The sequence below is a fragment of the Typopeltis vanoorti genome, chromosome 15 (genome assembly GCF_054136105.1).
Source record: "Typopeltis vanoorti isolate ZY-2024b chromosome 15, IOZ_Tvanoo_1.0, whole genome shotgun sequence".
NCBI classification, from domain to species: domain Eukaryota; kingdom Metazoa; phylum Arthropoda; class Arachnida; order Uropygi; family Thelyphonidae; genus Typopeltis; species Typopeltis vanoorti.
In genome coordinates, this window is record NC_143563.1 from 117885301 (window position 1) to 117906826 (window position 21526).

Below are 21526 nucleotides of genomic sequence, written 5' to 3' on the forward strand. Positions count from 1 at the left end.
TTAGTGTTGAGGGGTCTCATATCTGTGGTCAGACAGTAATGATGCCAACTTTTCAGCATTACCCATTTCCTGTACATATCAGGAATTAGATGACGATGCCATTTTTTAAGCCTAAGACAACTAAGTCATCCAAAGTAGGAGAAGCATTTCCATACCATAACACTACTGCAGTTACCTTATGTTCATAGGCAATTGCCATACCCAGACAATTTCATCAGATTTCAAAAATACATATGGTAATCATGTGATATCAAGGCTTTCCAAAAGACTACCCAATCACAGATATAATCCTAGAAAAGTAAACTACATGGGACATAGGTGCAAGAATGAACAAGCATGTGAGAGAATTTTGGGGAGGAACATTTGCTGTACTCTTATTGGATTTGATTCATATTATTTTCTCTTTTTTTGTAGTAACCACAAAAATGAAAATAGCCATTATGACATGAAAAACAGGATTAAAAAAAAAACTCTAAAAATTCAATGACAAAATCAATAGGCAGCAAATTCCTAAACAGTAAGATCTTATCACACTGATAAATACAGTAACATGACCAAGACAACTAGGAGAATATGATTAATCAGTACCAAAACTTACCTGAGATGCATAATCTGCTAACTGATCTTCATCTGTAGCTTCAGCTAGATAAATCAACAAAATAAGTTATAATACTTAACCAATTAATGGCCAAGTATTATAACTTAGTCAAACTAGACTATGAGCAAGACTTATTTTACAACTAAGTCACACTTTACTACATTAAAGAAAGGAGTAATTTCCTTTTTACACTAACCCCCACCTACAGGATACAGAACCTATAGAACATTAGTGGTATGTATGGGTTGTAATTAAACGAGAAGCAACTTACATGTTTTCCCTCTGAACAGTTAGACTGTTGTCTTTGGGAATAATGGCTGAGAATCCTGTCTCAGAGAACAGAGGTAGATGGAATGAAAGAGAGAAATGCAGTAGAAATAAAAGCTGATATGTCTCTAAGATTAAAACAGTGTTTCCCAACGTGGAGTGTACACAACGGGGAGAACAATTTGAATATTTTGGGAGCAATTAGAAAATGATGTTGTATTCATTGCCTCATCTCCGATATAGTCAAAAAATCACCATTGTCGGCAATAAATTATCGATGTCACAACCCTGACTTTCCGAGAAAAAAAACTAGCAACACTAGTACTGCAGTCAACATAAATACCTGGTAACGTAAGTGTGTTAAGGTTAAATCATAGCATCTGTCACTTCTAAAAAGTAAAGAGTGCCAATTTAACTTTGTGCAGTTTTTGTTGTAGAAACAACGAGGAAAATTTCATCATGAAGGTTATTTTCTTGATCATAAATTAGTAAATAATAATATTTTTTGGTTTACCGATCAAGTGTTGATCAATTTTATTAACTGAACCAACTAGTTTCGCCACACTTATCTGTTGGCATCTTCAGGGCTTACATAGAGGTTTAAACAATCTCACAATTATGCGTAACTGCAACCTGACAAGAATAACTGTAAAAAACTGACTAGAATAATTACAAATAAAATAGTATCGAACGTGAGTGAAACATGTATCGCGTGTACAAGATCAGCTAGCTATTGCTGAGAAACTTTCTGTAGTTTGTATTAAAGTTCATTTCTTCCATTTTTAAGACCAACAACCAACACAACGGACAACAAGACCCTTCAAGATGAGTTAAAATTTATTTCCAACAATTTGTACTTGAACGGATATCCAAGAAGACTAGTCAATAAAATCCTTTTCTCTGAACCACCACAAAGAGAACAAGAAGATATTCAATATATAAAAACGATTGCAATTCCGTTTGTAAGTGGCATCTCCAACAAGCTCGCCAATCTCCTCAAACAACATAAAATAAGAGTAACATTCAAACCAATAGAATCTATTAGTAAACTACTAAGATCTCCAAAAGACAACCATCCTTTCTACAAATATGCTGGAGTTTATAATATTCCATGCTCATGTGGCTCTAGTTACATCGGACAGACTTCGAGAAGCCTCGAAATCAGGCAAAAGGAGCACATTGGCTATGTCAAAAACAACAGACAGGACATTTCTGGCCTATCGTCTCATTTCTCTACAACTAACCATGTCATCGAGTGGGACAAAAGCTGTTCCCCTTACATAGAGGAAGATTACCATTCAAGAATTTTCAAAGAGGAAGCGACAGTCGCCCGTTCTACTGTCAACCTTAACAGAAATCAAGGCCTAATACTACCAGAGATATGGAAAACCTTAATCAGAACCTTAAAAACGGAAGAAATTAACTTTAATACAAACTACAGAAGGTTCCTCAGCAACAGCTAGCTGATCTTGTACATGCGATACATGTTTCACTCACGTTCGATACTATTTTATTTGTAATTATTCTAGTCAGTTTTTTACAGTTATTCTTGTCAGGTTGCAGTTACGCATAATTGTGAGATTGTTTAAACCTCTATGTAAGCCCTGAAGATGCCAACAGATAAGTGTGGCGAAACTAGTTGGTTCAGTTAATAAAATTGATCAACACTTGATCGATAAACCAAAAAATATTATTATTTACTAACGAGGAAAATTTGTTTGATTTTTTTTTATGTATTGTCAATGTTTTTTTATGCTAGCAGGTGTTTTTTTATGTAACATTTTAACATGTTGTTAGTTTTCTGATTATCCAAAAGTTGCACTAGTATCAATTTAAATAAAATGAACACTTTGCCACAATTGTATTAGGTTCGTTTGACAGTTGAAAACAAACATAATCTCTCATATTTCGTTGTTTTTTTTCTTTGCTTGTGACAGTACTTTTAAAATTTTACTTTTTTTATTATTTTAACTTTTTATTTATTATATGTGTTTGTAGTAGCATAAATAAAGGTTATACATTATACAGGTTATACAATAAAGGTTATACAATTTCCTTGTATAATCCACACATGCATACAGTATACTTTATAAACCTATTTTTTTTCCTTTCAGTTGCTAACTCCGTACATAAAATGAGTAGTGCAAGCAAGAAAAAAGTTCATCGTATTCAGATGAGTATTTGAAGTTCAGTTTCATACCTGCTTCTCAGGATTAATGGTTAACATTCTGTCTATTGTACGAACACTGTTTGACCAAGAAATCAATGAATAAAGATCATCTCGAAGCACATTTGAAGGCAAAACATAGCGATTATGTGAACTGATTTGAACCAATTTAAGTCTCTAGAGGAGAAGTTTGAGAAAAGATCAACAATAGATTCACTGTTCTCTGTATGAACTGCTACCCAAAATCATACTCTTAAAGCTAGTTATGAAATTTCTCTGCTCATAGCTAAATCAGGAAAAAATCATACTATAGGGGAGGATTTAATTAAGCCAGCAATATCATCTTTTCTCAAAACAGTTCTGGAGAATGATGAAAAGATGTCAAAGGAATGCCACTGAGCAATAACACTGATAGCAAAAGAATAGATGAGTTGGTTAAAGATGTGGAAACACAACTTATTGAAAAGTTGAGATCAAGGAAATTCTCAATATAGATGGATAAACAGGAGACAGTGAGGCTGTATTGATGGCCTATGTAATATATATTGACAATGGTAAATTTATTAAAAAGATGTTGATCTGTGAAGCATTGATAACCACCACTACTGCCATTGACACACACACACACACACACACACGGGGGGGGGCTCTTCCCCCTGGTGCCCAACTCCCCGAGTTCCGAGCTGGTAAGCTGGAGACAAAAAACGTGACATAAAAAATTTCAAATTTCGGCTTATCCTTTTATATATATAGAGTAGATAGATATACAATAAACTCAAAAATTATTTAGATGAAGCTCAAATATCAATGAAAAAATTACATCTTGTGCTACAGATGGTGCTCCTATTATGATGGGCAAGAAATGTGGCTGCTTAAAATTAATGAAGGATGACAATCCTGAAATGTTGCTTGTCCATTGTGTTATTCACAGAGAAAATTTAGTTTCCAAACAACTTTCACTTGTTCTAAACAGTGAATTAAGTTATAAAATGTATCAACACTATCAAAGTTAATGCCAAATGTGAGTGTCTCTTCAAACAATTTTGTGAGGATAAAACTGCTCACCATGTAAGACTATTGCTTCACACCGAGGCGAGATGGCTGTCACAGAGGAATTCTCTGAGAGAATTCATGGAACTATTTGATATTCTTTAATGAGTTTTTGAATGGATGAAATGAAATCTGAAACTCCTACAACAGTTGATGGTCAAGCATTTGTGAGTTATTTTCACATATCTTTGAAAAGTTGAATTTGTTAAATAACCAACTGCAAGGAGCAAACAAGATCCTTATTGAGGCAAAGGCTAAGATATTTGGCTTCACTGCATTTCTGCAATTCTCAAAAGAATGTTTCAGCCAAAAAATATGACAAATTTTAATGCTAAATAAGTGTGAGTTAACTGATGCTGCTGTACTTGTTATTTCAGATCACCTGAGCAAAATGGCCTGTGATCTAAATGACAGATTTTCTGATTTAAAAGATAGTCATTTCCCATCTTGGATAACTCAGCCAATGCTAGTGGAATTAACTGTTGTGGCCATGCAGTATCAAGAAGAATTCTCAGAAATGCAAAATGATGAGTCTATTAGAACTTTATTCAACATAAAAGAAACAACAGCATGGCTTTGTGACAGACAGAAGTGAAATACCCATACTCAACTAGTTTTGCAAGAAAATTACTGTTGCCCTTCCCACCATCATATTTGGTTGAATGTGGCTTTAGTGGTTCATGACTTATTTTTCACGATATTAACAACACCACAAACACTTTTATCAACAAGGTGTTTTATTAACGCTAATATTTCGCTGATTTTCAACTCAGCATCATCAGAGCACAACACACATGTAAACGCGACAGTGAGTGAGTGAAACAATATAATTGCAAAAGACAAAAGATCTAAAGTCCTATTTTTGGCGCCCTCTAATGAAAAAAAAAAAAAAAAAAAAAAAAAAAAGCAGCAGTTATCCAGGAGTTTTTCTTAGGATAACCGTCTCCCAAATTTTTGGCAAATTAATGCAACCATATTTGTTAAGGTTGGGAGAATTCTTCAAAGCCATTGCTGACTCAAAAAATAATCTTTCAGATCTATAACGACTCCTAAATAGCACATTCGTTTTCCTCCATCTAATCCTGTGTGAAGGAGTGTCCAAAGCGTGATCTGCCAGTCCCGACTTGCCATAGTAATAGTAGCGAATGTATCTTTCATGTTCTTCCAGGCGGATGTTCACTGATCTTCCTGTTTGCCCATAATAGGCCAAGTCACAGTCACATGGAACTTCATACACTCCTGGGTGTGCTAAAGGGTGAAGTTTATCATTTGGCGAGCGGATCAGAGTTGCCAGCTTGACATGAGGCTTGAAGGTGGTGCGAAGGCCATGTTTCAACAATACTTTGGCTATCTTTTCCGATGTATCTCTGATATAGGGAATAGAAATGGTCATGTTGTATTCTTGTGTATTGGGGGGGGGAGGTCAGAGTAATGGGCCTATGTAGTATTTTTTCTATTTTGTAGGGATTGTAGCCATTGGCTAAGAACGTATGGCACAGGTACTGGAGTTCAGTGGTCAGAGCTGTATCGTTAGAACAAATGGCTCTGGCTCTGTGTGTAAGTGTTTTTAAAATGCCGTACTGTTGGACTGGATGATGATGTGATTGTTTATGTAGGTATCTTCCTGTGTGTGTGTAGGCTTCCTGTAAATAGAAAAAGATAGTGAACTATCTGAAAGGCGGGTGACTAATGTGTCAAGAAATGGTAAACAGTTATTTGATTCTTTTTCTACTGTGAAGTGAATTTTGGGGTGTTGGCTGTTTAGGTAGGTGACAAAAGCATCCAAAGTGTCTTGTCCATGGGGCCAGATGGCAAACACATCATCTACATAGCGCAACCACACTAGTGGCTTGTATGTAGCTGTGGTAAGTACTTTGTTTTCAAAGTGTTCCATGTAAAAATTTGCTAACGGGGGGGGGGGGGGGGGAACCCATTGGTAAATTGAAATAATTCAAAAATATCTGGGGGAAATTTAGACTTGATTAAATCAAGAGTGTCTATAAATGGTACATTGGTAAATAGGGAGGTGACATCGAAACTAACCATTATGTCTGAATTTTTTAGGATTAGATTTTTAACCAGTGTTTTGAAATGGATTGAATTTTTTACAAAAGTAGAGGAGTTGCCAGTAAGAGGGGCAAGCGACTTAGCTAAATGCGGGCCAGTTTATATGTGGGACTATCTATGCTATCAACTATGGGGCGTAGGGGAACATTAGTTTTGTGGATTTTTGGTAATCCATAAATACGGGGTGTTTTAACATGAATTGGTTTTATTTTCCTGATGATTTCTTTGGGCCATGATGTCACTTTTTTTTAGTAATTTTCGGACTTTTTTCTTTTGCGACATTGTAGGGTCTCGATGTATAATTTGATACGTGGAACTGTCACATATGAGATCTTGCATTTTTTTGTTATACTCTTCTTTATTCATGATAACTGTTGCATTCCATTTATCGGCTTTTGTAATAATAATATTTTTATTATTGTATAACTTTTTAGGGCAGTTATTTGCTTATGTGGTATATTACTTTTTGGAGGCTTAGCTTTGTTTATAATACTTGCTATGTCTAGTCGCACGTTATTGGCCATTGCTGGCGGAAGATCGTGGATACCCCGTTCTACTTTCATCATAATTTCGAGTTTAGGAATTTGTTTGGGTGCGACGGCAAAGTTATGTCCTAAACTGAGAGCGTTCTCGGCTTCTTCAGTGAGTGTTTCCGACGATAGGTTTACGACCACGTGGTCTCGTCGAAGTTGTGGTCGGGACTTCGTATGTTGGCGCTGTTGTAGTAGTTCAAATTTCTTTAGGTGCTTGCTTTTAACTTTTATGAATTCTTTTTTTGTTGCACCTTCGGAGATCTGCTGTAGGACAGTCCATATTTCAAGATTTAACACGTTTACTCTGCCCCCCCCTAATACAGAAGAATACAACATGACCATTTCTATTCCCTATATCAGAGGTACATCGGAAAAGATAGCCAAATATTGTTGAAACATGGCCTTCGCACCACCTTCAAGCCTCATGTCAAGCTGGCAACTCTGATCCGCTCGCCAAAGGATAAACTTCACCCTTTAGCACACCCAGGAGTGTATGAAGTTCCATGTGACTGTGACTATTATGGGCAAACAGGAAGATCAGTGAACATCCGCCTGGAAGAACATGAAAGATACATTCGCTACCATTACTATGGCAAGTCTGGACTGGCAGACCACACTTTGGACACTCCTTCACACAGGATTAGATGGAGGAAAATGAATGTGCTATTTAGGAGTCGTTATAGATCTGAAAGATTATTTTTTGAGTCAGCAATAGCTTTGAAGAATTCTCCCAACCTTAACAAATATGGTTGCATTAATTTGCCAAAAATTTGGGAGACGGTTATCCTAAGAAAAACTCCTGGATAACTGCTGTTTTTTTTTTTTTCCCTTCGTTAGAGGGCGCCAAAAATAGGACTTTAGATCTTTTGTCTTTTGCAATTATATTGTTTCACTCACTCACTGTCACGTTTACATGTGTGTTGTGCTCTGATGATGCTGAGTTGAAAATCAGCGAAATATTAGCGTTAATAAAACATCCTTGTTGATAAAAGTGTTTGTGGTGTTGTTAATACCGTGAAAAATAAGTCATGAATAACCATCAACGCCTAAGCTTATCTGTTAGATTAGTGGCTTTAGTGGTGTAAATGACTTGTTACTGAAAAAAAAGAAATCATCTGGATATCACAAATCATGAGGATTTGAGATTAAAACTAACTAAATTAGTCCCTCAACTAAAAACTCTTTGCAATAGACATCAAGTTCAAGGATCACATTAACTTGGATTTTATTTTACTGAGTTGAGTTCGATTTATGTTCTTTAATATACAAAGTGTAATATAAAATTTATATTCATTGAAGAAAGCCAAATTAAAAACAGTTTTACCCATGTTCCTTTTTTATTTTAAGTACCTATTTATATTACACTTTTTCAGAACTTGGTTGACTATTATGCTAGAGGGGGACATTAAAATCTTTGAGGCGTTGAGGTGGGGGCAAGATCCAAAAAAGGTTAGTTATAACTAGTAGATTAAAAGAATGGGGAAATCATAGAAGTCAGTTCAGAGAAACAGTATCCACAGAAGTTCTTGAGAAAAAAAGTTCCATGAAAAATTACTGGAAACATTTCATCTAAAACAGTTCAACAAATGACAATTCAGCAAAAAAAAGCAATTTATTCTTTTATATATTCATAAAAAAACTTTATCAAAAAAAATATTCATCCAAAAACAAATCTATTAAAAAAAAAAAAGAAAGAAAGAAAGAAAGAAAAGAAGAGAAAAAGAACAATTTGTCAAGTGACAATTTACGTAAAAGTAATTCATTTTATTTAAATAAGAGGATATTAAATCCCACATTGTTTTAAAACTGAATAAGAAACTCAAAGATTGGAATCAGAGAGTTTCATGCCGAATATAGTAAACTATAAAAGTATCGGCGATTACTGGCGTGAGCTAATGCAAGTAGTCCTAGTACATAGTACAATACCAGGCAACTCGCAGCAAAGGTGGTAAAGTTCTGATTGCTATTCTTGGTATTTTCCATAATGTAAAAACACATTTCCTAGGAAATGTATGCTGTTATTACATTATGGTGGGAGGTCACAACCCAGACCAGTTTCAGCCTTTTTTGAGGCTTCATCAGTGAGTGGCTAAACCAAATTAATACCAAAGGGTATGGCGAAAAGAACTTATATACTCTGCTATACGAATTGTCAAACAGGTGCACCATTTACTTAAATATAAAGAGCCAATAGGCTTCATTTCAGCGATATAAACATTATTTAAATAAGGGGATATTAAATCCCACATTGTTTTAAAACCGAATAAGAAACTCAAAGATTGGAATCAGAGAGTTTCATGCCGAATATAGTAAACTATAAAAGTATCAGCGATTATGCCGAAATGAAGCCTATTGGCTCTCTTTCCTGATAAGGTCAATATACTCGAACCCAGGGAGGAGTCTGGTGCCATCCCTTACCCAATCATGCTGGGGAGCTACCAGATATGACGCTTTTAAAGGAGCACCATCTACAGAACAGTGCAACAGAGATGCCCACCTCTTGTGTTCTTCAGGTGCTGACTTGATTAAAGTACCTTGATAATGGGACCAGCCTTTAGCCTGCCTAAAGTCTTGTATTAATGGGCTATAGAAAGCCTCTGCATATGGGGGAAGAAGATAGTTCTAACTGCGCAATTCTTGACAGCCGCAGGTGTGGGATCAGCCATCTAAGTGATGAAACCCCGAGCCCACCATCCTTCACCATCACATGGAAATACGCAGTAGGAGTGACAGGTGGCAGTCGGAGCCATGATCTCACTGCTGAACAGATATCCCTGTGCATTCGGGACAGTACCGAGATATATGTCCTACCAAGCACCAACTTGTGGTAAAAACAAAGTAGGAGATAGTGGGAAAGGAATAACAGTTTTTGCTGGGGTTTGAGAAGAGCTTTCCTTAAAGAAGCAATCCCAGCTTCTAGGATAGAAGAGACAGAAGACCTTCCCTTTGGGGTGAACATGATACAATTCTTCCAGGATGGTCAAAGCATGCAACAGTCTCCCGTGCAGGGAAAACTCTATAGTCCCAACCTTAAGCTTCTTGTCACGACCAGAGGGGACAAGAGCTAAAGAGCAGGACTTCTCTACATTAATACAAAGGCCTAGAATAGAGAAGTCAACTGCCCGGTCAAGGAGTTCCTGCAAGCCTATCTTAGTAGAGGCTACGAGATTAAGATCGTCTGCAAAGGCCATAGCATTAAAGGAAGAAGCGCCTAGAGAGTAGCCTATATGGCTAGGAAGAGAGTGAAGAAACTCACCTATGACGCAGTTAAAGAAAAGGGGAGATAGAAGATCACCCTGGCAAACACCCCGTACTGCAGGAATAGAAGTTGCACACAGATCTGTGTGCAACTTCTGTATCCTATCCATCACTATAGCTATCCATCACTATCTGTGTGATAGTAATGGAGCTATCCAAGTATAGCTCCATAACATAGGAAAGAAATGGTTCTGTACATCCAGCAATAGACAGCGCTCGAAGAACAGCAGGAAGGGAGACATTATCAAAGGCCTTTTGGAGGTCCAGCGACGCCATATATAGAGGCTTAAGGTGGCGTCGGGAATCAGAGAGAAGAGAAGAAAGAAGATATATATTCTCGGCACAGCCATCTGAAGGGACAAAAGCTCTCTGTCTATAATCATGCTGTATATGTTGATGAAGTCGTTTAACTAATATTTTATGATAGAATCTAAGTAACACAGGTGAGATGGTAATAGGTCTGAAGTCTGATGCACAGCTTGAAATTTCTTTCTTTGGAATGAAGATAGTTCTTGAAGCAAGTAAGTATGGTGGTATTACTTTACTGGAAAGGAGAATGTCCACTAAGTCTTGAAGAATCTTCAACGGCACCTTCCGAAGCCTAGACGCAAGAAAGCCATCAGGTCCGGAGGCAGAGAAATTGGATGGAAGAGCTGCTTTAATCTCCTGGATGGAGACAGGCTGGTATATTTGAAGGGCAGGAATGGACCTCAATATCATAGGTTGGTTAACATAATCAGGGAAGTGTGAAGGTGGAGCAGAAAAGACTGTACTCCAGAATTTAACAAAATCATCATGTAAGTCTGCTAGAGGTGGAGGGGAAACACTGTCAAGGATGGTTTTGGCACATTACCCTCTATTCTTTTTATAGAGGGCCTACACATCTGCATAGGCCGTCTTCCTCTGCTTCCTATTTGACATGGCTGGAAGATGGATAGGTAGGGACAGGAGATACAGAGATATTGCCTGTCCCTACCTGTGGCAGATGGGCTGCCAATTCTTGAACTAAGGCTTTGTAACTGGCTTTCCGTCTATGACATTTAATGGCATCCAAGGATCTCAATGGGAATGCCTTAAATAAAGCCTCATTGATTTTCTTTATCCCTCGAGCAATCAACTCGATCTCATGAGCAGCGAGGATCTTTACTTCTTCGGCAGTCCAACGTGATCTGACGTGCTCTGTTCTTATTGCGGCATTAGCTTCTGCTGAATGTTTCGAGGTGTGATGCACGCCAAGGATAAATTCTGCGGTGGAAAATGCACAATCACAGACCTCACATATGAAGTGTCTGAGATTGGGAACTCCTTGACCGCTGGAACAAGCATGATGAGAACTTGAATAAATGGGTTGATGACAGTCCTTGCAGAGCTTTCTTTTAACTTTCTTCCTGAGGACACTGCTGGGACAGGTGGCAGTATCACTTCCAAACAAGAAACAGACATCTGGATTCACACTTAAATCTTGCAGAATCACATCCCCGGTATACCACTTACTGATTTCTGTCAGTCAATCATCCTCTTAACCAAGTTAATATTTTATAATCCAAACCCATATTCTCCAATTTATGCAACAGTGCTGTATTCTGTCAAAAGCCTTAGCAAAATCCAAAAGAATCATGGTGGATCAATTCCCCTTATTTAGTTCAATGTTAACATTATTATAGAACGTGAGCAAGATGCGAAAACATGACCTTCCCTTAGTAAACCCATTTTGTTCATTGCAAAGTAGAGATTCACTGTCAACCCATTTCTGAATGCAATCCATAACTAATTTTTCCAAAATCTTCACTGCCACTCCTGAGATATTCATTGGTCGATAGTTAGATACATCGGTCTTTGCACAACCTTGTGCAATGGGATTACCATACATTCTTTCCATTCCTGTGGAATCTTCCCTGTTCTGAGACTCAAATTATATAGCCTGGTCAAAAGAGTAGCCAGTTCAGCTGAATACTATTTTAGCACACATGGTGATATTCAGTCTCTATTGCTGAATTCTTATTCAGTTTGTGCAACAGCTCTAATATATCCTCTTTTATACACCTGAGTTTCTTCAGAAGTAGCAGTGAACCGAATATTGCATACACCAAGTTGATTGCTTTTAATAAAATGGGCACTAATTAGTTGAACAACCTCTTCAGCATCTGTCACCCTCACACCATCTGCATTCAGAAGTTATTCTTTCTTTAACTTGCAGAGTGAGTTTCTTATATCATGCTCAGCCTTAGCTTTCCATACAACAGTTGTAACTATTCTAGCCTGCTGCTTATAATTTTCATAATGGACATCATCCTTATGCACACAATATTCCTTCCACATCATCCGTTTCTTAAGCATCTCTTGCTTAATAACGTTATTACACTCCTATTCTATTTATTCTTCAAACTCTTGGAACACATTCTGATATCACATCATTTAAGTACTGTTTAAATGCTTCCCACGCAGTGTCAATATTTTTCCCATCTAGCAACTACTACCATTCTGCTGAACTCAGTATACTCCTCAGCTGGTCAAAAATTCCTGCTTTGTAGTTAGTTCAGCATGTAACCTTTTCTGAATAGAACATTCATAAACTTGGTCAATTATTCCCAAGCGAGTACCGCATGATCACTGTCACTAATCAGAGGTAGAATAGTTATGTCATTAACTGAAGCACCATCTGACACTATAATCGAATCTAACACTGCTTGACCTCGAGTTCCTTCTGTCTCATGCTGCTTGAGGAAGTTGTCTCGCAACAGCTCAATAAATTCAGTTTCATTCTTCTCATGAGATTCTACTGCTACCCTATCAATATTTGGATAATTAAAATCTCTCATTATGATTACTCTTTTCAAGCTCATGTTTTCTGTTTGGTGATGCATTTCTTCATCACTGGCAACCAATCCACCAGGTCTATAACAACACTCCACTATGTAATTGATCTTGTTAAATTCTACAACACACCAGATGGCTTTAAACTCACTGCCACATGAAATACAGTTACCAGTACTACAATCATAGTTCTCAACACTAACTGGATTCAAGTCATCCTATATGATTACCAGAATGCCCCGCCTCTCCTATCCTGTCTATCCTTCCTAAAAATACTCTACCTTTTACACTCATTTCCAGTTAGTAGGTCTGATTCTAACAGTCAAGTCTCACTAATGCCTACAATCTGATACAGATGATTGGATTAGAGCTGTCTTATTCCCTATCTATAACAAGGGAAATAAAACAACGTGAGAATTACAGATAAATTTCTCTACTGAGTGTTCCTTGTAAGATTTATGCAGGCATACATGTGAAAAGGGTAATAAAAAAATTGTGGAGGGGAAACTTGGAGAAGAACAACTTGAGTTCAGGCCAAATAATTTTCTTAGGATCAGATTTTCCCTTTAAGACATGGGGAGTAGTACAAGGATCTGTAAGTTTTGTAGATCTGGAAATTGGCATATGACAAAGGGCCAAGTGAAAGCTATTCAAAATGCTATAATTATATGGTGTAAATCGGACATTATATCAGGCTATATACAGTCAGAACTTAAGGAGAAACATTATGAAGGCAAGTGGTTTATTAATAAAATTATCACATTTTTAAACCTGATATCAGAATTCGAGATATTAATCTCCATTCTTTATTTTATGCAGATAGTGTTATATCCCTAAACTGAATATTAAAAAAATTAATAAAAACTTATTAAAAACTAAATTCCCTAGCTAAACTGAATAACTACTGTAATAAATTTGGATTCAAAATCAGCAATAAAAAAACAATGAAGAAGAAAATAAGCAGAAACATTGCATATACTGCATCTCAATTGAAGACCCTATATGGAGAATATATTTAGAAACAATTTTTAGTGAAGATGGTGAATTAAAAATGGGAAATAGACAAACATAATTAGCAAAGCTGGATGTTGGGTAGCCAGCTGAATAAATTTATGAGGATATTAAAAAAAAAAACATTGTTGTCATTCAGGAATGTGTTAGCAGAGCAAATATCAAGTGGTATTAGCAGGGTTAATCTCACTTAAACAGAATTGGAGAGGGAAGGTTCTGAAACAACTGTTCTTTGCCAGGGTGGAGGAAAAAACCCAGAAGAAAACCAAGATCCAAGTTGAATGATATGGTACAAAGTGCCTTAGAAGACAGAAATAGATCTAATAATATCATTCTTGACAGATAACAGGTTATTTTGAAGGAAAATTACCAATAATTTAACTCTTTCATGTAGTACTATTATAATATCCTGTACATCCCCTTGCAAACATGTGTGTCAAGAATTTGATAAAAAATGACAATGTGTTTAGTGTCCCTTCAGTGTTGTGCCAGGCAAGATTTTTCAAGTTTATTTTGGTTGATATACAACTGGCATTACTGTACAGTTTTATGACTGAATCCTCTTTCTCCAAAGCATGACCAGAAGTTGACCTGGTGTTTACCAGTTTCTGGTAAACACCAGGTTTGTCTAAGAGGAAATTTAATGATATAGAAGAATACAGGGAACAAATTATATCTATTCAGAATATTTACAATTGCCTCTGAGATATTTATGATATACAGAATAGGAACTTGCCGTACAGATTCAGGGTTCTTAGAGATGGGCTTGTAAGTATCCAGGATGCATTTAAACTTCAGGTGAAGCCATTCTATAGTATAATTCTTTGGATAGTGTCCAGTTCTCGTAAGAGATCTTTGGGATTGGAGCAGGTGGCATACACTATTTTGTTAAGATTTATAATGCCCATTTTTGAGATGGATGGGGAGCTGAATTCTTGTTACATGTAGCAGCCTGTGAAAGTAGGTTTATGGTGAAGGAATACTGCAAGTATTCCATACAGGATAGGGGAAAGGAGGATTCCAGGAATGCTAATTTTCCATCTTTTGCTTTTTCAATCATGAAATTCATGTATGGGTTGCGGCTGTTAGTTTCGGTCAGAAAAGTTGGTAGAGATGTTTCTGATTCTGGCCAGATGGCATATATATCAACCATATAGTGATGCAAACAATTGAATAGTTCTACTGTTTCTGTAATGAATGCTTTGAATGGATTCAAAACTTTCAACACAGTGCTATGTTCATGTTGAGTTTCCTAGAAAATTCCTGGCACTTGTAGCAGTTGGTACATTAATTTATTAGTACATTAGTCTTTGTATACACATGTCCTTGTAATGCTGTGGAACTACATATGTATCAAAACACTGAGATAGGTTATCAGAAAGAATAAAACAAGGAACCTTATTCATACAGTATATGATTTTAACACTGACAAAGCATTTGTAGGATACTCTGTAGGAGAATGAGAAAAAAATCTGTTTGTACGCACAAAACTAATACAGGAATCATATCAGTAATAATTTACAGATTATACTCACCAACAGCTTTCAATAAGTCTTCAATACAAGCAAGTAGAACTGAACGATACTTCTGACTAATCTTAAATATCCTTTAGTCAACAATAAAAAAATAAAATTCAAATGAGTAATTTGTAAAATTAAGTCAATCAAAAATATAAGGACACATAAAAATGAGGCCACGTTTGCCACACCGGCTAATAAACATATGACACAGTTGTGTTTATAGCCAACTGTCATAACATCAGCCATCTGTAGTTGTAATAACACTGTTTATTTGACACGCCGTGTCAAAAAAAAATGCTGAGATGTCTTCATTAGCAAAAAAAGAATGCCTTCACAAAAAATAAAAGATATCTCAACACTTAACAAAAATGAATTACAATAAAGAAGACTGAAATTATTACAACTATCAGAATATAGTAAGTATATCAAATCTCAAATGCTTTACATTCATTTTAACAATAACGGGTACATTGCAAGTGCCAATCATTTGTGTTACAAAACCAAAACTAATAATTTATTAGAAGAGAGAACAATTATAAAAAGATTAATCATTTTAAATTATGATTATTTTTACATCAGTTTCATCTTTCTCTCAAAAAAAATTTTTTTAAATAATTTCTAAATAGAGTAAAACCCCTTTTTAAAAAACTTTCCAGGGGACTGATGGAAAAAAGTGTAAACAGCAGGAAATGTAAAAAACATTAAAAAAAGGCTAAAAGATGACTCACTGCTAGTATGTGATTCTACATACTAGATTACAAAATTTAATAACTGAAAATAAATGAAATTACAACTACTTACATTTATCTATTTAAAAAAATCTTTACATGTTGATTGTTTTTGCTCTTTCTGCACTTTTATAAGTTCCTCCTGCCTCTCCACAGTGTATAAGGCATTAAATGTCCCATTGTCTTGTGATGCACTTGCAATATACCACCTCAAAACAGAGACAGCTTCCATTGCTTCTTTACTAGTAGGGATGGTAGGTTCTTGTTCGCAGTCTTCTTCAACCACTTCTTCACCAAGGTGGTTGGAAAGGATGTCTTCTACACTTGGTACCACTGATGTGATCACATCGACAAAGTCTTGAAATGAGGAAGACTCATCCATCACATACCATTTGTTGGGCTCTGACATATCTTTTTCTTCCTCCTGTAGTTGTTCCTCCTCTTCCACAAATGTAACTCTTGCCTAATCTTGAACTCTCCTTGAACACTGAGAGTCCAAGATCTTTTGCTAATTGCACACATGTTCCGGCATGCTAATCTACACGTCGCAGAATTGCCATCTTTTCTTCTACCGAAATACATTTTCAGTCTTTTTTCCTCCATGTTACTAACATGGATCACCCACCACCACAACTTGAAAGCAACTATCACACACTAAATTACATAGCAGAAATTCTGCAATATACCACATGCTTCTGAATTGCGACTGCGAACACTAACACTGCAAGCTAGTGAAGCGATATTTCATGAACTGTGGTTTATTCACTGATATCTAACATTCACACGTAACAATTGTTACTTGGTAGAAGTGTGAATGTGATTTCACAAATTGTGTATGATCCTTGTTCACGATTTGAATACAGTACTGTGAATGTGAAATCACTTCACAACACGTTATGGGTGCCACGAGCTACTGATAGCTTAAAATTACTGATATGAAACTTCAAGGTATCAATTTGTACTGTGATTGAAAAATCACGGTATCGCTCATCACTACCACAAGCATGCAAGTCACCGTGATGGCAGAAATGAAACCACAGCTGAAAGCAATGCCATCTGCGAACAGAATGCTCAGATTTCTGCAGAAATAGATTTGAATGAGAGGAAAGCGATTCGAAAAGCAGTGCTGACACCCTAGAAAAAAAATGCAAATCATGGGAAATAATATCCACATCAAGTTGTTAATGGTGGGAAAACTATATATCATAAGAATAGGCCCTAAGATGGGACCAATGGAAAATGACATAAATGGCAGGAAAACGTAAATTGCTATAAGATACAATAAAAAATGGGTTTTTTATTGTATCTTATATCTAACAAAATTTACAATTATTTTAATGCTTATGTCTAGATCTTAAATAATAACAAGGTTCTTGCTAATCATTATTTACAATCTCTTCAGAATCATCTGATGCTAGTGATAACTACAAATTTACGTCTTTCAATTCATCATATTTCCAAATTTCATTTTTGTACTTTCAAATATTTAACTTAAATTGAATTATGTTCTAAATTTACAGAATCTTCACTATCAGAATCAAATTCTATAGGCTGAGATTCTTTATCTTTGCTAACTAAATTAGAGGTATTTTCATATTCCTCTGGTTTATTTAACTCAAAGGTAACTAACCTATGACTCTGCCACTATTTCATCCATATTAAAAACTATCACTCTCATGTACATTATCTGAATTATGTACTTTGGGGTTTCTAGAATTTCTTACATGATTAGGTTTTATTTACCAGAATTTCTCAATTTTCTCCTTTGTTGTGTAATTGCATTATGTGGAACTATACCGTTTTCTACTATCTGATTGTGAATAAGATGCACAATTAGTATCAGGAAAACAGCCATCATCTTTCAATATTTTATTCATATTGTCTCCTAACATAATTTCTACTCTTTAAAAATTATCTTATCAACCTATCAGGGTGTACATTTACAATCTTATTAGGATTTCTCATATCTTGAATCCTAAAATTCACAGGAGAAAATTGGTCTAAAATTCTACATGAACTTGACGCTTTCTTTCCTAATTTCCCTATTCTTTTTATACTCAACTTATCATTATCAGATCCTAGAGATCTAGATAAGTATTCTGCTACTATATTACTTTTTCCTAGAATATAAGCCACATCAATATTATATTCCTACAGTTCCCAGTGCCCACCTACTTATATGCTGATTTTTATCTTGCATACTACTTATGAATGACAAAGGCTGGTAATCAGATCTTATTTTAATGGGCTGTCCTGACAACTAGTATCGAAATTTTCTCAAAGGAAAAATTATCGCTAGTGCTTCCTTTTCCAAGGTTAATTAATTCAATTCTCAGCCTGATAATTTCCTACTAAGAAAAACTACTGGGTGGGTGGGTGCTTAAGGGTCAAGCTGTATAACTGAGAAGAGACTTCCACATAGCCTTTAAAGGAATGCAGAGAATGAAACAGGTCTTCTGACCTAATCAGAAATCCTCACCTTCTTGTGGTACACCCTCTTAGTATCTATCTGGATACTGAATGAAAGAGGATTGGCTGGCAATTTGGGATTTAGCCGAAAAAAATTATATTCTTATTGGCTCAAACCAAAATACAAAATAATGGTACAACATGACAGAATTCCATGCCGGCTGGGGTGTCACCTAGTTAAACAAGGCCCCTGTTGTTTTTGCCAGGGAACCAGGGTAAACAATGAAAAGTCAGCTACTAGAACAAATCTGAAAACACACCCCAACTCAACATCAAGAGAGTTACAGATCAGTACTATCAACATAAGAAGCCTGAATGGCAAAGAAATGGAGCTAGCTGAGGAATTAGATAAGTACCAGATTGACATAAGAGGGGTGACTGAAACATAAAAAGACAAAAACTGGTAAGATCTTTCTGAGCAATAAATACAAAATGTTATATTCAGGCAATGACAATCAAGTAAAAGAAGGAATAGCCATAGTATTCAACACTAAATACAAAGCTAATCTTCTTGAATGGCAGACAATATCAAGTAACATGATGTGTGCAAATATCAGAACAGGGATCTGGACAATGAGACCTATCAGTGCCTATGGTCCCACAGAAGGTTCTACTAAGGTAGAAGTAGAGGAATTTTTTTAGGTTTAGAAAGAGCAACTCACACAATGAAAAATTGGTCCTTGTTGGGGATCTAAATAGCAGAGTAGGATGATTGTTGTGGGGGTGCTCAGGACATGGACTGGTTATTACTAACACCATGTTCCAACATAAAAATGTGCACAAATTCACATGGACAGAAGAGGCAAGGAATAAGAAAAGTCTCATTGACTATGTTATTGTTGATAGTGATGTTTTCTCCCTGATGCAGGACACCAGAGTGCACAGAGGATTTGAAATTGGAAGCGATCACTATTTAGTCTTGAGCAGGATACAATTGAATTTCATATTGAAAAGAAGAACGTGTAAGAAAGTTTTAAAGCGAATAAAAGTTGAGCAGCTCTCAGATATGAACTGTAGACTAAAATACACAAACACTGTTCGAGAAAAAATGAAACAGTTTGAGAACAGGAACCAAACCTTGGAAATTCAGTGGCAAGCTCTGAAGAAAACACTGATTAATTCAGCTGGAGAAGCATGTGGTGAGGTTGTCTGTAAGGATGGAGAAATCAGAACTCCATGGTGGACACAGGAATTTAAAGAGGCAGTGAAGGAAAAGAAGGAAGCATATCGAAAGTTCCAGGCAAATAAGTCAGCTTGTGCTCTCTCTTAGAGAATACAGAGACAAATGTAAGAAAGCTAAACACTGTGTAAAACTAGCTAAACAAAAGTCATGGGAGGACTTTGGCAAGAACATAGAAAATAAATACCAAGAAGATGGCAAAATATCTGTAGGTTGTTGAAGAAGCTCAAAAATGGAGAAAAGAGTGATGTAAAAGGAATTAGAGATGACAAAGGTGACATTAAAACTGGAGAAAAATATATCTTTGAAGTATGGAGTAATTACTTCAAAAAATTAAATTAAACAATCAGTGACAGCACAGTGGTAAAAAACACTGACCAGGCATGCAATCAGGAATATATATTCATACTTGAAGTAGAAAAAGTCATCAAAAGCTTGAAATGTGGAAAGGCAGCTGGAGTAGATGATATTCAACCAGAAATGCTCAAGCATGGGGGGTATAAAAGTCTACCAGTGGCTGCACAGCATAGTTCAGAAGGCCTGGAGAGAGATGGATGAATTCCAGATGTGTAGAGCTCTCATAGTACCCATACATAAAAAAGGGAAATAAAACTGAATGTGAGAATCACAGAGGTATTTCTGTACTGAGTGCTCCTGGTAAGATTTATGCAAGTATATTTGAGAAACAGTTGAGAAGGATTGTGGACGAGAACCTTGTTGAAGAACAAGCTGGATTTAGGTCAAATAGCGGCTGTCAGGATCAGATCAGATTTTTACTTTACGACAAATAGTTGAGAAATTATGGGAATATAATAAAGATCTGTATTTAAATTTTACAGATCTCAAAAAAGCCTACAACAAGGTGGAAAGTGAGAAGCTATTCAAAACACTACAGTTGTATGATGTCAGTGGTTCATTATATCAAGAAATACCTAGTCTTTATTTGAAATGTAAATCAGCAGTTAGAATTGAAAGAAGTACAGGTATTTGATTTAATCTTAAATCTGGTGTCAGACAAGGATGTACTTTCATTCTCTGTTATTCGTTTACTCTGTTATTCTGTTATTCATTATCTATACGAGTCACATTATGAAGGAAAGTAGTATTAAACCTGATATCAAAATTGGAGATGTCAATGTCAGCTCTTTCCTTTATGTGGATGATGTTATACTTCTAAATAAATCCACTACAAGTATGCAAGATTCCCTGCCTACATTGAATAACCGTTGTAATAGATATGGTATGAAGGTCAGCAATAACAAGACAAACATAATGAAAATAGGCTGAAGCGTCTGCATTGCAAACGAAGAACCTGTGGAACAAGTAAAACATTTCAGCTACTTAGGCACGATTTTTAGTGAAAATGGTGAATTAAATATGGAAATATACAACAGAATCAAGAAAGTTGGTATGGTAGGATGTGAACTGAATAAATTTATATGGAATAAGAGAAAAATTAGTCAAAACTAAATTAGCTGTATACAAGACAGTGTTCAAACCAATTTTAACTTATGGATCTGAGAGCTGAGTCAGAAGTAAAACACTTGACCAAAGATTAGAGACCGCAGATATGAGAGTCCTGAGAAAGATTAAGGGCATCAACAGATAGCATCAATGGCAATATCATATTAAAAACGAGGATATTAGGAAAGTACTTGACATGTTAGCATCCAGGAATGTGTTAGCAGAGCTAATCTCAGGTGGTATGATCACTTAAACAGAATGGGAGAGGAAAGATTAGCAAAACAAGTGTTCCCTGTCAGGTCTGGCAGGAAAAAGACCCAGAGGAATACCAAGATATAGGTGGATTGATAAAGTAAAAAGTGCCTTAGAAGATAGAAATTTGACAGATAATAGATTTGGA

The 21526-nt window shown here is 36.0% G+C and overlaps 1 protein-coding gene across 2 annotated transcripts in view; it reads right to left on the reverse strand.

Annotated features, from left to right (window-relative positions):
• Nucleotides 1-21526, reverse strand: part of Nup75 (nuclear pore complex protein Nup75) — a 492606-nt gene that overhangs the window by 408135 nt on the left and 62945 nt on the right. For both annotated transcript variants that reach the window (XM_090404850.1, XM_090404851.1), the window contains exons 5-6: nucleotides 15301-15371; nucleotides 599-642 (exon numbers count right to left, since the gene is read on the reverse strand). In XM_090404850.1, the coding sequence (XP_090260976.1) occupies nucleotides 599-642; nucleotides 15301-15371 (115 nt within the window). The remainder of the gene's footprint in view (nucleotides 1-598; nucleotides 643-15300; nucleotides 15372-21526) is intronic.